Source organism: Gallus gallus, chromosome 21 (genome assembly GCF_016699485.2).
Source record: "Gallus gallus isolate bGalGal1 chromosome 21, bGalGal1.mat.broiler.GRCg7b, whole genome shotgun sequence".
NCBI classification, from domain to species: Eukaryota; Metazoa; Chordata; class Aves; order Galliformes; family Phasianidae; genus Gallus; species Gallus gallus.
In genome coordinates this window covers 1,407,456-1,428,224 of record NC_052552.1, presented here as the reverse complement: position 1 = coordinate 1,428,224, position 20,769 = coordinate 1,407,456, and the positions used below count along the sequence as shown (strand labels likewise).

General features: G+C 48.3%; 4 protein-coding genes across 6 annotated transcripts in view; 2 read left to right on the top strand and 2 right to left on the bottom strand.

Annotated features, from left to right (window-relative positions):
* The first annotated feature begins 202 nt into the window (after positions 1-202).
* Positions 203-20,419, top strand: LOC419390 (hairy and enhancer of split 5-like). Of its 2 annotated transcripts, XM_025142499.3 has the most exons (5): positions 203-307; positions 10,578-10,766; positions 18,651-18,853; positions 19,009-19,189; positions 19,316-20,419. In XM_025142499.3, the coding sequence occupies exons 3-5, from the start codon at positions 18,791-18,793 to the stop codon at positions 19,555-19,557; spliced, it is 486 nt and encodes a 161-aa protein (XP_024998267.2). In that variant the 5' UTR covers positions 203-307; positions 10,578-10,766; positions 18,651-18,790; the 3' UTR covers positions 19,558-20,419. The 2 variants fall into 2 exon arrangements, with proteins under 2 accessions (XP_024998267.2, NP_001264810.1); NM_001277881.1 differs by lacking the exons at positions 203-307; positions 10,578-10,766 and having other exon boundaries at positions 18,755-18,853; positions 19,316-20,417.
* PRDM16 (PR/SET domain 16) overlaps positions 203-20,769 on the top strand; it is a 398,575-nt gene continuing 378,008 nt past the window's right edge. For both annotated transcript variants that reach the window (XM_025142614.3, XM_004947378.5), the window contains exons 1-2: positions 203-307; positions 10,578-10,766. The gene's annotated coding sequence lies outside the window, so the exon portion shown is untranslated. The remainder of the gene's footprint in view (positions 308-10,577; positions 10,767-20,769) is intronic.
* On the bottom strand, positions 1,213-2,626 carry HES5 (hes family bHLH transcription factor 5). The gene is made up of 3 exons (NM_001012695.2): positions 2,530-2,626; positions 2,240-2,405; positions 1,213-2,134 (listed from the first exon to the last, which is right to left on the bottom strand). The coding sequence occupies exons 1-3, from the start codon at positions 2,581-2,583 to the stop codon at positions 1,881-1,883; spliced, it is 474 nt and encodes a 157-aa protein (NP_001012713.1). The 5' UTR covers positions 2,584-2,626; the 3' UTR covers positions 1,213-1,880.
* On the bottom strand, positions 7,418-9,325 carry LOC107057363 (transcription factor HES-5-like). Its single transcript, XM_015302395.4, has 3 exons — positions 9,195-9,325; positions 8,713-8,893; positions 7,418-8,506 (listed from the first exon to the last, which is right to left on the bottom strand). Exons 1-3 carry the CDS (start codon positions 9,315-9,317, stop codon positions 8,217-8,219), a joined length of 594 nt encoding a protein of 197 aa, XP_015157881.3. The 5' UTR covers positions 9,318-9,325; the 3' UTR covers positions 7,418-8,216.

The following is a 20,769-nucleotide window of genomic DNA, read 5'->3' as shown; positions in this document are numbered from 1 at the left end:
GGTATGCAAATGTATGTGCATAGATTTGCATGTTAACAAGGCGGGGCGCGTGGCTGAGGCGGGACGTGAGGGGCGTGCGCCGAGCAACGGCCGCCCTGTGCGCGTGCGCGGAGTGACAGCTGCCCTGAGCGCGTGCAGCGGGTAACGGTCGCCCTGAGCGCGTGCGCGTAGTAACGGTCGCTCTCGCGCCTCTTCTCGCCTCAGTGCTGAGGGGAGCGTGGCAGCGTCGCCACGGTGCTGCGCCGTGCGGGGATCGATGCTGTTACATCAGCCCCTGTGGACCTTCTTCGTCTCTGGTGGGCCGCAGGTAAGCCCAGGCAGCAGGAGTGTTGTCGGGGCTGTATTGGCTGCTGCTTTCTGGCAGCAAGTACTGTTTGTGTAAAGCTCCTTTCCCCACACGGGGGGCTGGGCTGCGTTGCATCCATGCAGCCGAGGCCTGTGCTCCCTTTATGGCCCTCAGCTGTGTGGTAGCCCTGCTGGTTTCTACCCGGTGTGTGCAGCGGTCTGAGCGGCTGCAGCTGCTGCCCGGTGTGCAGAAAGCCGCAGGTTCACAGCGCCACGGCTCAGCCCAGTTGGTGACTCACACGGGACACTGAACACAGCACGGAGCGCCTTAGCACAGTGCGTCTGTTAGGCACATGGATGGTGTGTTGCGAGGTGGGTGTGGCGTCCCCCTTTGCCCTTGCTGTGACCTCCCTGACAAATGCGGCTCTGAGCTTCCAAACCACTTGCGGAGTGGGGAGGCCTCTGGTTTTGTCTCATATCGAGAGCTCCGTTGGTTAATGTGGAGCTTTGTGTTCATTCCTGGAAAGCAGTGCTGGGGGTTTGGGTGGATGTGGAGCAGTGACAGCTGCTTCCAGCTCTGCGTGGTTTTGTTGTACCAAAATCTGCCTCTTTAGCTCACAAACCGAGGGTGAGCCAGGAGCTGCAGGGAAATCAGCTATGCAAATCACTCAATAAATCCAGCAAGTTATTCTTTCTTAACTCAATTTTATTTGTTTTTGCTTTGATGAAAGTTTGTGCAACCCCTGAATTCAGGATGGTTTCTCACACAAGTTATGCAATGGTGCAGCTCGCACGTAACATCATAACATCCTCCAAGGACAGCACTGATTTGACATTCTCCCCTCTGGGGGTACCAATCAGTAAATATAATTTGTACAACTGCCTTTCATAAAAGACTGATAAATATTTCATGTAAAATCGACAACACAGCCGTAACTTTCATTCCTATAAGGATATTAGAAGGAGCTCTTGCCTTTATAAAAGGCATACATATCCTGAACCTCACAAACAGCACTCTGACTTTGCGAGCAAGACATCCCGAGGAATTTCCTCTACACAGCTTGAGTTATGGTTTAGCCATTTCTGGAGCATGCTCAGTACAGTCTACAAATATCATAGAACCTGCTGGCAGCCAGGTTTTCACGTGTGTGCGCTTAGCCCAGCCCCAGCTGCAGCCTGTGGCTCAGGTGCAGGCGGTGTGGGGGCCCCGAGCAGGGCAGGAGGCAGGGGGGGCTGCTGCTGAGCGGACACCTGAAAACGCTGACCTGAACATCTCAGCGGATATAGCTTTCTTAACAGATGTACCCGTGCAACCTCACTAAGGTTAAGAACAGTCGGCGTTCCTCTCTGAACGACTCGGTCCTCCTAGCAGGAGGGTTACGTCCTGCATTCCTTCAGAATAACTTTCTCTCCACATGGTGGGAACATTTCGGTCCTTCTGGAAGAAGGGAAGCAGGCATCCACACGCAGTAATGCTCTGCAGAAGGAAAACATTTTTTCCTACTGGTGAGAGGAGTAGGGGGACTTCTGTAGCAAGTCGTAGTCTCCTCTGGAATGTGCACCAGTGTCCAGGTGATGGTGAGCGTGCTCTTGGCCTACCAAGGCCTCCAGAGGTTGCAGGAAGGCTTCACTGGTGTTTGTTTTGCTGAGGGCTGGTGAGTGGAAGTGGATGCAGAAGGAGAACCGGAGTCCTTGGGCATTGCTTGTGACCTCTGGAAATGGCAGATCAGCTTCATCTGAGTTTCTGTGTTTGCTGAATGGAGAGACAGGAATTGCAGAGCTTCTTTGAGGCACCAGGCATACCCTTCGCAGTAATCCTGCTGTAGGCTTTTGGCAGAGGCTGCAAAAGCTGAAAGAGGAGATGAGGAAAGAAGCGTTAGGCAGGCAGACTCGGACGGGTGTTGTGCCAGAAAGCAAGGGCAGCAAGGAGTCAGGGATCAGGGTGTGCGCTCACCTCGGCTGTATTTCAGGTAGCTGACAGTCATCTCCAGGATGTCGGCTTTCTCCAGCTTGGAGTTGGGTTGGTGTCTCTGGAACTCCTTCTCCAGGAGCAGCTTCAGCTGCTCAATGCTGCTGTTAATCCTATCGCGACGCAGTTTCTCTACAATGGGTTTTCTGAGCTGTAACACAAAGCAGGAGGACAGTTAGTGACAAGATTTTCCCCTTCCATCTCTATGTCTTCCGCTGCTAAAGAGGCTCAGCCCTTCTCAGCTATGTGCCCTTGCAGTCAGAGTGGATACTTACTCTGTTCTTCTCTTTGGGTGTCAGGATTTCCAGGGAGAGAGCGCTGGGTGCCATTATCCGAGAGCTGCTGTCAGCACGAAGCTGGCTGTTGGCTGGTGGGGAGAGCAGTGCAGAGTTCCTCTATTTATACGCAGGAGCTGCATACAAATGTATGGGTCCAAAGCTACTTTGAGTTTCCCACAGTCGATAGCCAATCCATGTGTGCCCCGGGACAATAGGGACAGCATCTATTACAGCATGGTAAATTGACTGTGAATTGCCTGGGGATAATACCCTGCTCCCAGAGGAGCAGGTGGACTGAGGAGTGTGTGACACAATAGGGCCTGGCATGAGGGAGCTGGGTTAAGAACGTGGGAAAGCGTTTGCCATCATTATAATCCAACTTCTGCCTGATGTTGGGAACGTCGACATCTCAATGTGCTGCCTTTTCCCAGGCTGTGCTGAAATTAAGCACAGAAGACTGATCCCAGGAAGAGATAATGCTGTGTCCCCATGACCAAAAGAGAGATTGAAAAGGAAAAGATGCAGAATTAGAGGGAGTAAACCCTTTCATTGACATTAAACCGTGCTTAGATGAATACAGTACCAGATAATTTTTAGACAACTACTGATGGAAATCAGGGGAAGAACCCTTGAAACAACTTGCTCTAAGCTGTTAGCTTGAAATATTTTCCTTTCCCCTGTTTAAATGTGTCAAGTCCCTCTGTAAGGTATATTAAGAGCTCTTCCTTGCTTTGTTTGGATAATCTGGGCTCTCCTATGGCAGCCCGTGGCATGTAATGATTATGAGGCCTTTCCCAAATGCGTCCCATTTGATTTCACGGCACTTTGCAAATGCCTCCCTGTTCCCTTGGTTCTGAGCCTCTAAGCAAAGCCCCTAAATATAGCTTCCCTGTACAGACAGCTGAGGTGTAGCGGAAGGTCAGTTCTTGCTGTCAGTTTATGTGTGTTACCCTATTTGCTGGATGTAAGCACAGCTGCTAGGATACCCTGGGACTCCCTTCCAACATTTGCCTTGTGCATTACAGGGCAGGCAAGGAAGCAGAAGGGAGCAGGCAGGATCTGGGCTAAAGCTGCCTTTCTGAGATGTTTTCGAGGCAGCTACAGGTTCTGGGCCCGCTGCCCCAGCTCTGTCCAATACGGAGCATGCAGGGCAGTTGTGCCCTTGCAAATGCAAGGTCAGAGGCTGGCTCTGAGCACAGGGAGCAAAGCCAGGCCGGCACTGTTAGTGCTTGAGTACCCATTTCTCACTACAGCAGTGTCTGTGGAAGCCCTCTCTGTTTCCTCTGCCAATCTTTCAAAACTGATGAGGAAACCTTTCATTTCCTGTGCCAGCTGCAGTCAGCCTGCTTCCCTGCCCTCAGCATTGCTGTCAGCAAGGCCACAACCTGTTTTCATTGCCGATGGTTGGCAAAAACCTATTGCTGAGCAGAGAGTGTGAGTCCTGGTGGAAATCAGCTCCCAGCATTATTTTCTCAGCGTGTGGCTGGCACTGTTACTTGCACCCGGGGTAATCCTGCTGTACATCCTTGCTCTGTTCTGGGAGTGCTGTGCAGCTCTGGGCCCACGCAGGATGGCTGTGGCCTGCAGGATGGCCCAACAGCAAAGGGCTCAGCGAGGTGGGAGGGAAGCTGTGACCCAATTTTCAGTTCTGGAGATATGAAGTGAGTGATTTTAAATAATGCCATCCCATCACCGACGTCCCATGGCTCCCAAGGGCTAAACCAGCTCATGCTGATTAAAGCATTATCCCTTCCTCGGCGCGGGCAGATGGTGCAGCAGGCGTTAGCTTTCTGCTCGGGACCCACCGAGGCACACTTCTTTTGTTGGCAGTTTAACACCGTGAATGGGGCAATGTGGGAAACCCTTGGAATTACGGGCTCGCACCATCTGATGTGAATGGTGAACCAGGCAGGCTGCCTTGCAGCGTGCACAAAACAACAGCCCCCATGGCTTGAGCCCCAGCTTCCCTCCCCCCGAAAGGGCAGCAGATCTGCCTCACCTACCCTGGTAGATTGGGAGGAATAAAAGAGAAACAAGGCGCCCTCTCTCTCTTTTTATTTCTTTTTTCCCTAAAGTTTGTTTTGATTATTGAGGTCTGGAGGCTTACTGGCAACAAGATACTTCCCACATGAATTTCAGGTTAAGGAATTCCCTGGAGTGTCCCTAGTGTGCATCCCGTGTGGGATGTGCTCTCTGGAAGTGCTTCAGTAAGGAAAGAACTCCTGTGCTGGAGGCAGACGGATTGCTCTGCTAAAGCCTCTGTAAGCAGTCTGCTCAGCTGGGGCTCTTGAAATCCAGCTGTCAGCTCCTGGTCTGTCCCACTGACACCTGTTGGTGGTCCAGGCCCTCATCCCCTCTCTGCCAGGGATCTGTGCCTCTGTTGTGTGGAGCCAGGAGGAAGGCTGGCAGTGGGGCTCAGAAGCAGGGTTAGTAGAAACGTGTCCCCCACATTGCCAGGTATGTAGAGCTGGCTGAATGTGACACAGTAATTCCTTTCCTCAGAGGTTGATGTGCTGTGTAGGCCCACTGTTGAGAAGCAGCAGCCGTACTGTGTACCCACTATTGCTTTCTTAGTGGTTCCTCTGTCGGTCTCGTTGTGGTCATGAGTTGCAAAACCACCCATGAGGTCATCCATATCCTAACAGCTGGAGCACCGCTGGGCCATGGAGCTCTGCTTCTGCTGGGAGGTGGCGATGTTGGCACAGGCTGAGTGGTGCTGCTGGAGCCACACGCTGCTGTGTGCCCGCGGCTGTGCTTCGTGCACATGGCTTGCTGGCTTACACCTTGCCTTTCCATAGAGCATCTTCATTTTAGACCATTTCCTATATCCATGGCAGCCTCTCTCAGAAATGCTTTTGATGGTGTTTTTAAAGAAATAATTACAATTTTTTTTCTATGCCTTCCATAAATGGTTTAAAATCTTTCTGACAACCCCTCTCAAGACACCTATTTAGTGTCAAAGAGCATAACGTTCCCAAGTTTTAAAAGGGCTCACATAATACTGATCGATCAATGTGCTCCTTGGGAAAATAGCGCTCCAGATGGCCTATCAGGACAGGAATTGCTGGTCACCACAATGCGGAGCCAAAAAGCGTCACTAATGCAGGCTGTTGTGAGGCACGCTTCCTTTGTGGTCCCTTTGAATGTCATAAATGGGGAAGAAAGTGTGGGAAACTCTGAGAAACTCAGGCCCACACTCTGAGGTTAATAGGGGCTTTGTCAGGAGAGTATTCCTGGGCTGTGGGATCAGCATAATAAACAACATCTTCCCGAGGGGCGGGAATGTGTTGGGGCAGGGGAGCGTAACCCCAGGGGACAGAGGAGCAATAAGAAGCTTTGCATTCAATTATTATAAGTGATAATAATTAATAAATTGTAAACATAACCTTTGCTTTGCTGGGAAGGGTGAAAGCGGAGGTCTGGCTTTTTGCTCACCAGTAATTGGGGAGGTGAAGCCCGCAGCCTCTGGCAGGCCGGGAGCAGGACGGCTGCGTGCACAGCCGGCACAGACCGTGGGCCGCCTTCCTCGTGCTGCCCAGCACGGCTCACTGCAGGCAGAGGGTCGGAGCTGCCCCGGCCCCTGGCTGCTCGCTGCCTTAATTGGGTGTGCTTTAAAAATACACAGGCGTGGATGAACAGCTTGAGTTTCGTTGGGATGCAGAGGCTTGTACTAATTGACAAAGGCAGGTTGAGCGCAGCAAGGTGGTGACTTTTCACCATCACTAAGCAACCAGTAAAGCTAAGAATATCTCCTCTGAATTATTGCATATCTCGTTAGGGAAAACAGATCTGTCTCAGCACTGGTATCAGCCCTGGTGAATTGCACAACGGTACCAGAAACCCACCTTGTACTTCATGGCAGGTGCATGAACAGCTCTCACCTGGCTGTGTGTTCTGTGTAAAGTAAGAACCCAAAGGGGCCGTGCGGCCATAATGAGGTACAGCAAAAGGTTGTGAGGTGCTGAGGTGGCAAGGGCTCCATCACAGGTCAGGTGCCGGCCAGGCGCAGGTAGCAGGGCTTGCAAACAGTTGGGTTTTATCAGCTTGGATGATCTGAGTTTGACCCGTGTGCTCCGTGCCCAGGGACCTGCCCAGGGTTGGTGGCACTGGAGCGCAGGCTGCATGTGGGCACTGTGCCTCTGCAAATCCCACTTAGCTTGGGGCGCCCAGCTGGTGCAAGGCGTGTAGGCAGCCTCTTGTAAATCTCCTGTAAGAGGATATGCCAGATTTGTGTGCTGAATTGAGCTGGGGTGAGAAAAACAAGGGAGGACCATGTAAAAGAGAGGCGGCAGAGAAAGCGTCTCTTTGGCGGGAGCACTCTGAAGCCTGGGGGTGTTTTTCAGCTCCCGAGGCACAGACCCCATTCCTGGTGTGTTTTGGACCCCTGGGTAGGTGTCAGGGAAAGAAAAGAAGTGAAGATGATGGGGAAATGATTTAGGAGAGGAAATACTGTTTTAATCTTTGATTGCTATCGAATTATCTGTCCTTTTAGCCATTGTTTTGAGTGTTACCACCTCTTAATTGGACAGAAGGCAAGGAACTGAGCTCAGATTGGTGAGCAAATTAATGAGGAATGAGGGGGAATAAACTGGTTGTGAGATAAGTGATTTGCTGAGGTCCAGATAGGTTGCTGTTGAGTACCTGGGGCTACACCACTCAGTTTGCCCCCTTCTTTCACCTCCAGCTTTGGTTCTGATTGCTTCTCCTGGAGATGCCTCTGCAGGATCTGAAATCCTGCTCTGCCAAGTGTATGCCGCAGATATGAACTACGTCCTGGAACGAAGGGCTCGGAAATGGCATCTCTGCTAGCTTCCCTGCTGCAGGGGTCTGCCTGCAGCGTTGAGCCCCAGAGCATTATCCATTTTAATCATTTAAAACCAAAGGATTATGGACTAAAACCATTTTTATTGTATTGTACAGCGAAGACACCGAAGTTGAGCATCGCACAGGATGAATACATCACAACTTTATAAAAGCCTCTTAAGCTCTTTAGCATGTTCAGCAAAATGCTTTGTACAGTACTGATTGCCTCCCTTCCTCCCCCACCCTCACCCAAGATATATTACAGGTATTTCCTTTACAAAAGGCATCGATTATCGCTCCTCGGAGAGCAGCACATACTGCATATTAAGAGAATTTTCCCTACTCTATCTGTTATCATAATAACGATCTGTAAGAAATTGTGCTATGAACAGCATAGGAACTTCAGAAGCATCAGCGATTCTGAATAACATCTTTCACTCAGAAGGAGAGCTCAGTGCTGGCTTTATGATACAAAGTACATTCTCAGAAGTGCTCCTTCTTTAGGAAGGTCGGGACATTGTGTGCAGACAATGCAGCACTTGAACCAGTGACCCAGGGAGTTCATAGAGGGATTTCCACTGACAGCCGTGGGCTCAGCAGCCAGGAGGTGAGGTGGAAGCGAAGGGCTTCAGCTCCAGGTTGCTGCGGAGCTCAGCCGGCAGGAGCAGCAAATCTGCTACAAGATACACACACAGTCCTTCAGTGTGAAGGGATACTACTTAGCGACCTTCATTTCTCATAACAGAAAAACAAAGCCTTCCCCCTCCCACCTTTGGAAAGCAGTGTTTCCTACTTTGAAGAGGGACTGTTAAATCACAAGTCCCTCTAATTTTTTTTCTTTTTAGCAAAACATAGGAATAAAGCCAAGTTCATCAGCAGGTCTACCAGGGTCTCCAGATGGTATGAGCTGCTGCTGCAGTTTTCTGGGCGGTTTTGTGGGCAGTTTTGTGGGCAGGCTGCTTTCTGGCAAACACACAGGGTGAGCAAGGCGCACTGTGCGTGGTGGGAGAGCGCGTGACATCCGCACCCATCTGAGCTTTGCAGAAGTGCTTGATCAGCTGGGCCTGAGTTTCCTTCCTGGGTTCATAGTAGGATAGAAAATGCATCGCTTCCCTTAAGCACCGCAGGTATCCGCTGTTGAAGTCCTGTTCTGGGTTCTTGTGAATGAATGCTAGAAAAGAAAAAAAGGCAAATAGAGTGAGTTAAGATTGTTGCCCAAGCACGGGGCAGTGGCAGCTTATGCTTGAAGCTTCTTTCAGGAGCCTGAGTCCGTGAGCCTTGACTGTGGGCCTTGATCTGGGGGTGGGGGCAGCCTAGGGATCTCTGGGACAGCAGGTGCCCGTGGGAGCAAGTGATGCGATGGTGTTATGTGCTCACCTGGCTCCTGCAGCTGGCTCTGCTGCTTCAGGTAGCTGACGGCCACCTCCAGGACATCAGCTTTCTCCAGCTTGGAGTTGGGTTGGTGTCTCTGGAACTCCTTCTCCAGGAGCAGCTTCAGCTGCTCAATGCTGCTGTTAATCCGGTCACGGCGCATTTTCTCCACCACCGGCTTCCTGAGCTGTGAAAGAAATGGAGCACTTATTAGAGATTTTCTGGGGCCTGACCTACTTTGCCTTCTGACCCATTCCCTGACACACACAAAGTTCAAGGACACCTTTTGGTGGGAGAGCTTTGCCATGCTGCTTACATGTTACCCACTCACATTCATTTTATATATCATCCCATTTGTATTCCCCAAGACCATCTTCTCCCTCCTTCTCTCATCTTTTCCCATGTAATGCTTGTTTGGCAGAAGCAGTGCCTTGCACAGAGCGCAGACCAGTCCTGACCAATGTGACCCTGTCAAGGGCTTTACTTACTTTATTCTTCTCTTTTGGCTGCAGTTTCTCATCCATGTGGATCATGAGGGTGTTACTGGGAGCCATTCCAGGTGCTGTCAGCCCTGGGTGCAGCCTGTCCACGTGGGCTGCCGTGCTGAGCATGAGGCTGTGCTCTGGCAGTGTCTGACCACCTCTATTTATACACGGAAGCGTTTAGCAGATATGTGAGTCTCGAGGTTGCTGGTGTTTCCCACAGCCATTCAGCCAATCCAGGCACGCTGCTGAACAATAGGGGAAGCATCCATCAGTGCACGGTGCATTGATCCTAAATGCCCTGGAGAGAATAACCTTCTGCCCACACCGACTGGTGGAGTGTGCAGCCTGGCTTTGCCGGGCTGCCCAGGGATCTGGGAAAACACTGACCCTCCAGCTGGTTGTCTGTGCTCAGTAGCGTTCCTGAGTCCCTGCATGCGCCAGTCACATTTGTGGCGTGGAGGAGGCACGCTTTTGGGGGAAGGTAGGAAAGGAAGGCGGGGAACGCTGTTAGGGTGCAAATCAGCAGCACCAGGGACATCTTGTTACTCTTTCTGAAGAGCACGCTTCCCAGCCAGCCTCCTAGCTGCACTTTGCCAGGACATGTGTGCATGTTTGTGCTTGTCCATGCAGTCATTGCGCTTTTTTTGCTGCAGTAATGAGTGAACTGATGTGTTTTCAGGGTGAAACAACGAGTTTGTTGGCCTGGCATGTCTAAATGCTATGGAGAGTCTAAAGTCAGGTGGTAGGATGGTGGATAGCTAATACAGAGGGAATGAGAATCCAATGGAAACTGTAGGCTGTGTTTGCCTCTTTCCCATTAACGCACCGGGACCATGACCCTGTTCGGACAGTGTTGCGCGGCTTTCATTGCAGACAGGCATGTGCATCCAGGCAGAACTGGCCTGGTCACCCCATAGCTCTTTCTTGTTCCTTTTCTATCCTCTGTCTTTCATACAGATTCTTTCAAGCATGATGGTTGGGATGAGCTAAAGAGCAGCACCAGGTTCAATCCCATAGCCTCAGGCTTGAGCAGGCAGAGGCAGGTTGTCCAAGGGACTGAGTCGCCAAGGCCAATCTCCAGTTGTCCTGCTTACTGGAGATTTGTGGCATGACATCTTCTCATCCCACCCAGGAGTGTCCCCTGCACCATGGCAGGCTGGTCCTGCCAAGAGAGCTCAACCAGCACACCACTGCCCTTCTGTGTGACCTTTACGATATCAACCCCACCCAGTTTTCTCATCTGGAAGATGGAGATAGTGTTGCTTTCTCCTGTGTGCATGAAACATTTCACTAAGAAATAAACAAATGTTCTTTTGTGGCAAAGGCAAGAAAATGACTGAATCTTTGTGGACATTTTAGGTCAACTCTGATTTTATCTGATTGCAGTGTGTATTGAGGCGGCAGTGAAAACCATCAAAAGCTGCTGGAGCAAAGTTGCGCTGTGTCCCGTTGCCTGAGGCCTGGCCTGCAGGGGCAGAGGTGTGCTCATCTCCCAGTGTGCTGCTTGTGCATGGAGTATGCCTGAGGAATTGGAAACATCTGGAATTGGAAACAGTGGAGGAAAGCGTATGTGAGGTAAGACAGCCAAGGACAAATTCTTATTTGGAAATCCGTAAGTGAAGCCCAAGTTTAACAAGAAGTTGACAGGAAGGAGGGAAGTGTTGCTGAAATAGCCAGCTTCGTGGTTTTCATTGTATGGGCCTGAATGGGCTTAGCTCTTTGTTAAGGGCAGATGTTGTCTTCAGAGTCCTTTATTCCTGTGTTGTGGGAAAGCCAGGAGACAGGTCATCTCATGAACGCTTTGAACTGGTCAAAAGATTATGGTACAAGATAAGATACAGCTCAGAGACCATGCCATAGCTTTTGCCGGCTGTCATAAGATGTTGCCCTTTGTTCTGTAGCCTTTGAATGGACTTCCTCCAAAAGTTGGTGTCCTGTGTTCTCCCTCCTAGCAAGTGAGGACTGGTGTCTGGCCTTGAAGCTAGGAGGTGACAGGTAGGCATGTACCAAGCTGGTTAAATTTAAGAGACTCTTCAGCGTCAAAGAACATCTTTTTCCTGACTCCTGAGAAGCAGGCCTGACCTTTATTGCTGTCTTATAACTGATAGCCAGATGGTCTTTTGGGAGTTGGATTCTTTCCCTTTAAATCATTCAGGTTCAAGCACCATCACTAATGTTGTGAGTAGTTGCAAGGCACACTTCTATTGTCCCTACAAGAAATGTTATCAATAGGGGAAAAGTATGGGAAACGCAGAGAAATTCAAACCCACACAGCCTGGTGCTAATAACTCCTTTGTGGAGCCTGTGCTTCTGTCAGGGCACTATGAACTCACACGGCTTTTTCACTGAGTAAGGCTGAAAAGCACGTTTTGCCGTGCAGGCAGCAGTTACTCAGGAGTCTGTTTACTAGGAGAAAGGGGCGACGTGGGGCAGGGGGGCAGGGATGCTGGTTCACACTCAGGGGTGGCTGGATGAGTACTGAGTTCAGCTGCAGCCCTGGCTGGCTGGTCTGCTTTGCTGTGCCTCAGGGTGCTCTCCTGGGAAATGGGAGCAGTGCTACTGGACGTTTTGACAGAGCCCTGTTAAAGAACTGGATGGGTGCTAGAGAGCCCTTGTACTTTCCTGGCAGAAGAGGCACTGCTTGGGAATCCCTCACAAACTCCTCTGAGAGCAAAGTGGAGAAGGAACAGTTCTGAGGACAGAACTTTGTGGGCAGGAGTGTGCAGGGCACAGGTCTGCTCCACAGGGTACTGAGTTTGAGAGGAACCCCAGTGTGGCATTATCATGCCTTCTTTAAACATCAGAGCCCTGGCAAAAAAAAGTCTTTAATTACTGTAAAATACATTCACTACATGTTTAACCTCTTGAATTAGTTTTTCTTTAGATCCTGAATACTTAATGTAGTGTTATTCCCAGGTGCATAAGTAGACTTTTATCATTAGGAAACATATGAGACAACTTGATCTGCATTTTCAGGGTTGTTAGAGGCAAAAGCAATTTCTGTAGCTGCATGTGTGGCTGACCCTGGAATAGTCATACACCCAGTGACATAGTCTTTCTACAATGAGTATTAAAAATAATTAAAAATTAAGGAGAATTTATTATTTTTCTGCCCAGCTGAAATTCCCACAAGTCACCTCTCAGCATATTCAAGAGTGCACAAGAGGGATTTATTATTTCCTGGTATATTGACTCTGAAAGGTCTGGGGATTACAGCTGCTTTGCACATGAATAGCTGGAGTGTGTTGTACAAAAGGCATGGTCTGTGGGATAATGGGGTTGGATGTGGGAAAGCGCTGACCCTGGGGGAGAGCAGGCTGGTGCCTGATGGCAGGAATCAATTATGTCTCAAAGGAACACATTGCCCTGGGAGCAGGCTTCGCGGGAGCCACCATGTTATGTGTTTACCACCCTCCTTCTTCAGCAACCCATATAAAACAGTCACAGAAAATATCCTATCCTTCTGTCTTTACCAGGGGACTCAGCTACACCTTGCTCTGTAATTACTTTGTTAGTGGTCTGCTGGCTATGATCTCAGGAACAAAACGGTTCCCATCTCAGGAAGCATGCTGAGACCAGCACTTAGCTCACACATGCCGCCAGTTTTGAGACTAAAGCATCCCAAACTCTGGTGAGTGAATTCAGTGCACTCTCCAAAGCCCTTAGGAACACCTGGAGCCCAGCAGTCACCTGCTCAGCTCCAGCCAAGGGAGGGGAGCAGCCTACCGCTGCTGCTGAGCTCCTGCACTTCTTGGTTTTGTTTCTGGAAGATTTGTTTTTGGGTTTCAACAAATGATTACACGGAAGAGAAAGTCATAGGCATTTAACAAAACTTATTTGATAGTTATAATAAAAGTGGAAGTATTTTAATGGATTTTTACTTCCCATTTGATTGCTGAGTGTTTGAACTGTGCTTGGTTTGACGTTGTTTGTTTTTTTCCCTTTGCCAGAAGACTGGCAGAGGGACACATGCAGGAACTAACTGCACATAAGGTAGAGCTGGTTGCCCTCACTGTCATGTCATAGTGCAAGGCGCATTGTCTGACTTCAGGATCAAGGGAATCTAGTGCAACAGAAAGGGCCTGACGCTAAAGAAAAAACAGTCCAGAGAGGTTTGCAAGTAGGACTGGGACCCCAGGAACACCACCTTGTGTAGCTGGCAGCATGCACTTGTACCCATGAGCATTTGCAGCTTGAGGTTGTGGATGGGAATCGGACACGAAGCCCCAGGAGCTGCTGCTGGGGTCTGTCTGACCGGACATCTTTTGCTATAGACAGTGGTCAGCATGTAACACTGCAGCCACACACAGCACTGGATTTGTTCACTACAGCAGTATGGATCCTTCTGCATTTCTAAGCCATGGTTTCATCCAGCCCAGCTGGCTAAGACCTGAAATTCTCCTATAAACTCTGTTCAGCTTCTTACAGAGAGTTGATGTTATTCAGGGCACAGTGTATCCTCTCTTCTGAGGAGCCTCAGTCCCAGAATAGCTGTAACTGCTGGGAAGCAGCTGGATGAACTGGGTGGTGCTGACAGACAGCTCTGCACTACGACTGGGGACAGCTGCAGTTTAACACTGAGATTTTGGTAGGTCCCTAGGAGCATGAATAAACAAATTAAATCTTGATTTACTTTCCAGAGAGATCAAGTCCATTTCCATTGATTTGATCATTAAGTATTTCCTAATTGAGCATTTGAGTGTGTTTTCCTTTTCAGCTATTTTGTTGGTTTGAACAAATAGTACTGAATCACATTTGCGAAAGCCACTACTGAACTTGAGTGCAAAGGAGAACTTTTGCATCTGCTTAGCTAGGAGGGGCACTGCTCCAAGTGTGGTCCATGCAGGTAATCCCTATTCTCCCATAAGCTGGGTTGCTGGCAGCTATTCAGAGATAATAAAGCCAATTAAAACAAAGGTGGGTTCTGAGCATCTTTGCAAAACAGAAGTCTAAAATGGACCACTAGACTGCAACTAGTAAGCTATCTGGAATACTGAAATTTTGATTTCTCCTTTCTGTCTCATTTTCCACCTTTGTAAAAAGCTTTGCTAATAATACATCCTTATGTTGCAGGGGAGGTTGCTGAGAATTCATTAGTTGGTATTTGTAAAGCACTTTGAAAATGCAAAGCCAGTGCATTATTCTTGGTCTTGTGGATGCTTTCCATGTTATTAAAAACAGGATTTCAGAAAGGCTTATAGGGGATCAAAACAGCATCCCAAACTTGAAAGGAAGCACGACTGTTAAACCATCAACTGTCGCCTCCCTCTCCAGCCAGATGTTAAGCCCTAAAGAACTGAAGTGGCACAAGGAATTACTTTCCCAAGTTCCCCCAGCTGGGCTGACAGGCCTTGATCAATGGTTTTCTCCACTGTGAGTGCTATGCAGATGGTCTACCCAGAGCAAGGTTTCTGTGAAGTACAAAAGGAAGTCAAACACCATTTCTAATTCAGCTTGTAGCATGGCACACTTCCTTTATCCTCTGCCTGAATGCAGTGAATAGGAGAGCAGTGTGGGAAACTGGAAGGGACTCCAAACTCACACAGTCTGAGTGGCTGTAAGACACTCCTGTCCTCAGACCACATCTGCCTGTGACAGACGGGAAAAAGAGTGACAGAACGAAAAATCAGATTATAAAAACCTGCCTGAAGGGGAAAATTAGGTCTGAGTAAAAGGAAGAAAGTGAAGAATGCCATGCAGAGAAACAGAAATTGTGACAGCCCTGAACAGGGGACTGCCAAGCAGCAGAGTGAGGAAGGGCTGGGAGAAAATGGCTGAGGAATGAGCTGCAGGAGCAGAACCATGCTCTTCCACCAGTAAGGCCAAAGAGAACTGTCCCTCTGAAGGCAGCAGAGGTGGTTTCAGCTCACACTAAGACTTCTGAGCCACATATTCTGTCTTGCCTCCTTACTAAAGAGTGGCTTGCACTTGATAAAAAATTGTTTGCCACAATGACTGAAAAAACAAGTACAGCACATTGCCTGTAATGGTACAGCAGGGCACTGCTCCCTAGCTCCATGTGTCAGTCAGTGGCCATTCCTTGAACAAGCTTGGAAATACTGAGCTTTAAAACACAACCAGTATAGGCCACATTCAGGCACCCATCACCAAAGCTTTGGCGTTTTTGCATCTCTTTGCTGTACTGCATTAAGAGCAAGAGATGGTTCCCCTGCACCGTGAGGATCTGTATATTCACACAGACCTTATGTTACCTGAAGAGTTGGTGACTTCTTTGTGCACATGTCATGCTGGTGCTTGCCAGAGATCCCCAAGGGAGCTGCATCTCAGCTGAGGCATCCGTGTCTGCAGCCCCCTGATGTGTATTCAGTTTTTGACCACAAACTGCAGGAACTGAGCTTGGCTACTATGAAAATTCACCCAGATTTTATACCAGTAATCCTATGGGGAAGCTCTTCATTAATACTTCTAAACTGCTATGGGGTGATTTGAGGAACAAAATAGGGAATAGACCAGATTCTAGGACTGATATATGACAGGGGAAAATTAAGGATCAAATTCTGCTGATTAGAATTTGGATGAATTCCTCTGTAGGTGGAGGGATAATTGTGCACAAGGAGATGAGAAAGGAGCTTTGGATGTACAAAGCCTACAGGCTGAATGCTGCAGTCTGCTTTGCTCCTTGTGGAGGCCAGAGTTCCTCTTGGCTTTAGTGAGGACCCGAATACTTCCAAAACCCGGACCTCTTCTATTTTTTAACCTTAGTATGATTTCTAGGACAAAGCACTTAATGAGGTCTCCTAAATTTTGCTATCTTTCCTGTTCTCTGAGCCATTGCTCCCAAGCATTTTGGCATTCTCAATGACTTTCTAACATACTGCCATGGAAGTTTGCGTACCAGAGTTTCCCACACCATTTCTTAACTATATTCATTCCTGTCACAAAGGAAGTGTGCCTGACTACAAACCGCATTAGCAACGGTGCTTGCCTCTGCATTGTGTTTAGTGGGAAACCCTGCTCCCAAAAGGCCATCTGGGCTGCATGTATCAGGAGAGAAGCAATGGGGGCAATGGGCATCAAGACTTGGGAAAGCAGCAGCATCCTTAAGTCTCCCTACAGAGCTAACATCTGGCAGAGGTTCTGGGGCATTACTCATGCCATATTTCAAACATCCACATCCAGTATCTTGGGATCCCAGTAAGTTCTCTATCCAATATTGTGTATGTTTGGAATCATAGTAAAAGGTGTATAATTGAGAATTCATGATCCTTAGTGTAAAGTCCACTGGCTCTGTTAGCATTATTCTAGAGATGGTGATGATTATTATTGCTTTCTTACTCTCTTTTCACTTGAGCCATGTGTTGCAGCAGTGAGGCAAGGCAGGGGGCAGCAGCAGCTGTCCTGGTTCAGCCTGCAGCAGCCCCACTGGGCTCCTCTGCCCTCTCATGTACACTTCTTCAGCAGCACATAGCAAATCCCCAAAACAGGCAGAGCTCACTCACGTGGCAAGAAAAACAAGGGCAGACCAAGAGACCCAAGTCACACATCTGTTCTGCTATGGAAAGTTCATATGTCCTCCCCCAGAATAAAAGTCCTGCAGTGCGGCAACCCTATAATGCACAGGTTCCTGAGAACCTGAGTTTCAAAGTTCTGTGCTGGGGGTAGTTGCAGAGAAGGCGTCTGACACTGAACACCTGTGTAAGGCTAAAACTGGGGTGCCTGTTAGAGCAACTTGCACAGCGAGAGGAAATGATAACTCTTACAGCTGTTTACTAGTGAGTTAATCTGGGAAACTGAAGCTGTTTCTAGCAAAATTGTGAGCAGACTCTACTGGTCACAGCATTGCCACATTTATTCCTCGTGCACTTAATGAGCTCAAAAATGAGTTAGTACTCAGGAGTTTCTCTTTCAGAGAATCTCCCCAAGAGGGATTCACAGAGCAAAAGATTGGTTTCAGAGGTGGCATTACATGAGCTCAAAGATAATCCACAAGCTTTGAGGAGAACATGTGAAATGGTGTCACAAAAACTTTCCCACAACTTGACATAAAAGACTCAGAGCCCAACAGCTGCTGCTCTGCACGCAAAGAAGGGGGCCTATTCACAAACAGTACAATGGGGATGGAACAGCAGATCCTGGAAGAGGTCATTTAAGCCTTACCTGGACGAACAAATACATGAGTTGCAGGGTCAGAGAGAAATGTAGACATGTGTATATGCATTCACATTAAAATACATGCATGATCACATATATGCATGTATCAGTATATAGATGAACACACAAACTGTATTAATGTAGACGTGTTATTTATGTAGTACCCTCACTGATTCAGTAAGAGATCCGCAGACATAATCCCTAGCATTACTTTACAGTCATTTATCTGACAGTTCACATTCCCATATTGGTCCTTGCAGAGGGATACACTGAAGCACGCATAAAGGGGAGCTGAACTGATGTGGTCATAGTGCACACCCAGAGCAAATTGGGGGCTGGTGCAGCTGTGGTTCATGTCCTGCTCTGCCCTTCTGCAGCCCTTCTCTGTGCAGGTCTTGGGTGCGTGTGTAGAGAATGCAGAAAACACTGCTGCCATTCCCTATGGCTGTTTGTGTGTGGCTGGAGCTCATAAATAAAGCATTTGTTTATAGGATGCAAATAACAGCACTGTTAACTGTTTTTGAACAGACACTGTGCAGTGCAAAATAATGAGGAATGAGAATCTTGACTTCTAACAACTTTATGGGCTATGTGAATTTGTTCTGTACTCCTTTGTGCATAGATTAAATGAAAGCAGCATACGAAACTAAGCTGATCACCAAACTCGGGTATTCCTCCTCTTGGATTTATCTTGTAGATATTTGAACAACATTGAGTGCTTGTGACAGGGCTTTGGAGTGTTCCAAAGCGGTACATAAGATCTCAAGGAAGGAGAACAATTATCAAAATAGAAACTTTTTTGGATAACTCTGTGTATTTACATTTAAAGATATTTCTTTGCAGTGGCAAACCGAAAAAGCTGTTTTCTGTTTCACTTGGGCAAAACTGGTGTACCCCTGGCTTACTGTGAGAACAAGACAAACAGCCTTAAAGAACTGCTGCTCTTTATCTCAGGAAGCCAGAAGCTGCTCGTGGGTGCGTTGCATGAGCGCACGCTTAGCGTGTGCCTCCTGCATCCGCGGGAGGAGCGTGGCCGCACGCAGCCTGCACGGGGCAGCTCGTTGCCCTCCACGGCTGCTGGCTGCCTCCTTCCTGCACACCCGTGGCTGCCGGCCTGTGCTGGGAATGCCATTGATCTCTGGCATTAGTCAGCAGCCTTTGCCAATTGGAGGCCAGCTCTTTCCCAGCTTCTGACACGTAATTCTGATCCCGGTCTTTCACGTACCACGCACTCCCCACCTGCTCATCTGGGGGAAGGTCATTATCCCCAGGCTATTCACTGGCACTGGAGCATGCAAGAATAGATGCTTCTGCTATTGTGCTGCCTATCTCTCTGATTGGCCATAGAGTGTGGGAAACTCCGCCAAGCTACAGACCCACAGACTCTCAGGAAGGCTGCACAGTATAAATACAGGGCCGAGGCAGCTTCCAGCAACACATTTCTCCTGGACTTCCACTCCGAGACAGTCCTTCCCCTCTTTGGACAGATGGCTCCCAGCATTGTTTTCATGGAGCCCGACAACCTGCTGACACCAAAGGAGAAAAACAAAGTAAGTCCAGACACAGTAAGGCAGCTTGGAGCCATGCTCTCAGCTGTTCTCATAGCAGTTTCCAAAAGCTGAGAAACTGGTCCACGTTGCTTAGGAGCAGTGTGAAATGGCAGAGAGGATCTAATAGTGAGTCTCTTTCCCTTTGCTTTTTACAGCTCAGGAAGCCGGTGGTGGAGAAAATGCGCCGTGACCGGATTAACAGCAGCATTGAGCAGCTGAAGCTGCTCCTGGAGAAGGAGTTCCAGAGACACCAACCCAACTCCAAGCTGGAGAAAGCCGACATCTTGGAGATGGCTGTCAGCTACCTAAAGCAGCAGAGCCATCTGCAAATGAAGAGTGAGTATCAAGTTTACTTCAGCCTCTAATTTGCTATAAATCTGTGACAGTTTTGTGAATCTCTTGCCATGAACAATTGCTCTAAACTACTTTTTTTTCCCCCTCCCTCTTTATTCCCTTCTCTAGCTTCAGGATCCTTCCATAAAAGCTATCAGTTTGACTTCAGAGAGGGCTATTCTCGGTGTTTGCAAGAAGCTTTCCATTTCCTCTCTCTTCACAAAGTCCGAACTGAAACTCAGACCAAACTCCTAAGTCACTTCCAGAAGAGCCAATCAGCTGCTCCAGAGGTTTCCTTTTCTCCCAGCAAGCCCACTACCCTGAAGCAAGCATCACCAAAAGACACTGGTACTCTCTGGAGGCCCTGGTAGTCAGGGAAGCTCTCACTTAGTGAACCTTTGCCTTTTAGAGTCCAGAGGAAGAATCTGACTGCATCTGATAGTCCAGCTCTGATCCTCTCTTCTGTAGGGTGCATTATTTCCCCATGTATTTTATTTATGTGTGAGAAGAATGGTGTGCTTTTGACTTTTGTGGCAAAAGCTCAGTCATTCTGTTGTGTGGTATTGAAGCTGTGTGGGTACTGGTGATCAGCACACAGTGTGTTGCCCACTTTGGGGGCAAATGTCTTCAGCAGGAGGGTATTTTTGTATAAGTTACATTTGTGATGGGCAAGAATTGCAGTAGGAGAATTTTGCTAACATTGCATGTAAGAGCCATTGGCTTTGCTCTGGTTTGACTGGTAACTCTTGTTTGCTCAGTCATTCTGGAGGATAAATGTGCAACTTCAGTTCATGCACACTTAATTCAATTCCATTTCCTCCCATTTCCTCATCACCTGTTCTGTGTCAAAGGCGGTTTTTGCTTTGTCCTGGATTTTTCTTCTCTGACAGTCCTTTGATAGTACATGAAGTGTGACGGATGAACTGAAGCTAGGAAACTATGTGGAATATTTCTACTATTTTACTGCTTTTTCGATTTAGAAAAATAATGTGTTACTGCTTTATGTTAAAGAAAAGAGTAGATAAACTGCTCGATTTGTCAATGTTATATATTTTGGGTGTAAGTTATGCTTTTTCTAGCATCTTCATTATAATAATGATTGTTTGTCTGTATTAAGTGGTGTAATTCATGGTGGATAGTGTTTCTCCCATTCCTGGGACAGCCCTACGGCTTACATGCATACTGTGTATGCGTCTGTGTCTGTAGAGAGAAATAAAATGCATTTGTGTGCAACTTTTCTCTGGGTCCTCTGTGCTCTGTGGGATATGTGGCCATTTGTGTCCCTGGAAAGCACTCACATGTCAGTCTTCCAAAGAAGTGACGTGTTTTTTAAAGTTAAAGGTGCTCCTGTTCATGTCTACTCGATATATTCACATGACTGCCTTACACCTTTATCCCCATGAGGTAAGCAATCGTTACTTACATGTTCTCTTAGCTGAATTGTATAGAGCTCCTCCTCAGCCTCTGCCCCTCCCAAAACCTCACCTGAGTGGTCAAGCCTTAAACGTGGCCATCTGGTCCTCCTGCAGGCAGCAGCTGGGATCTGAGTCTGTCCTGCAGTTTTTTCACCTGACGCTGACAGG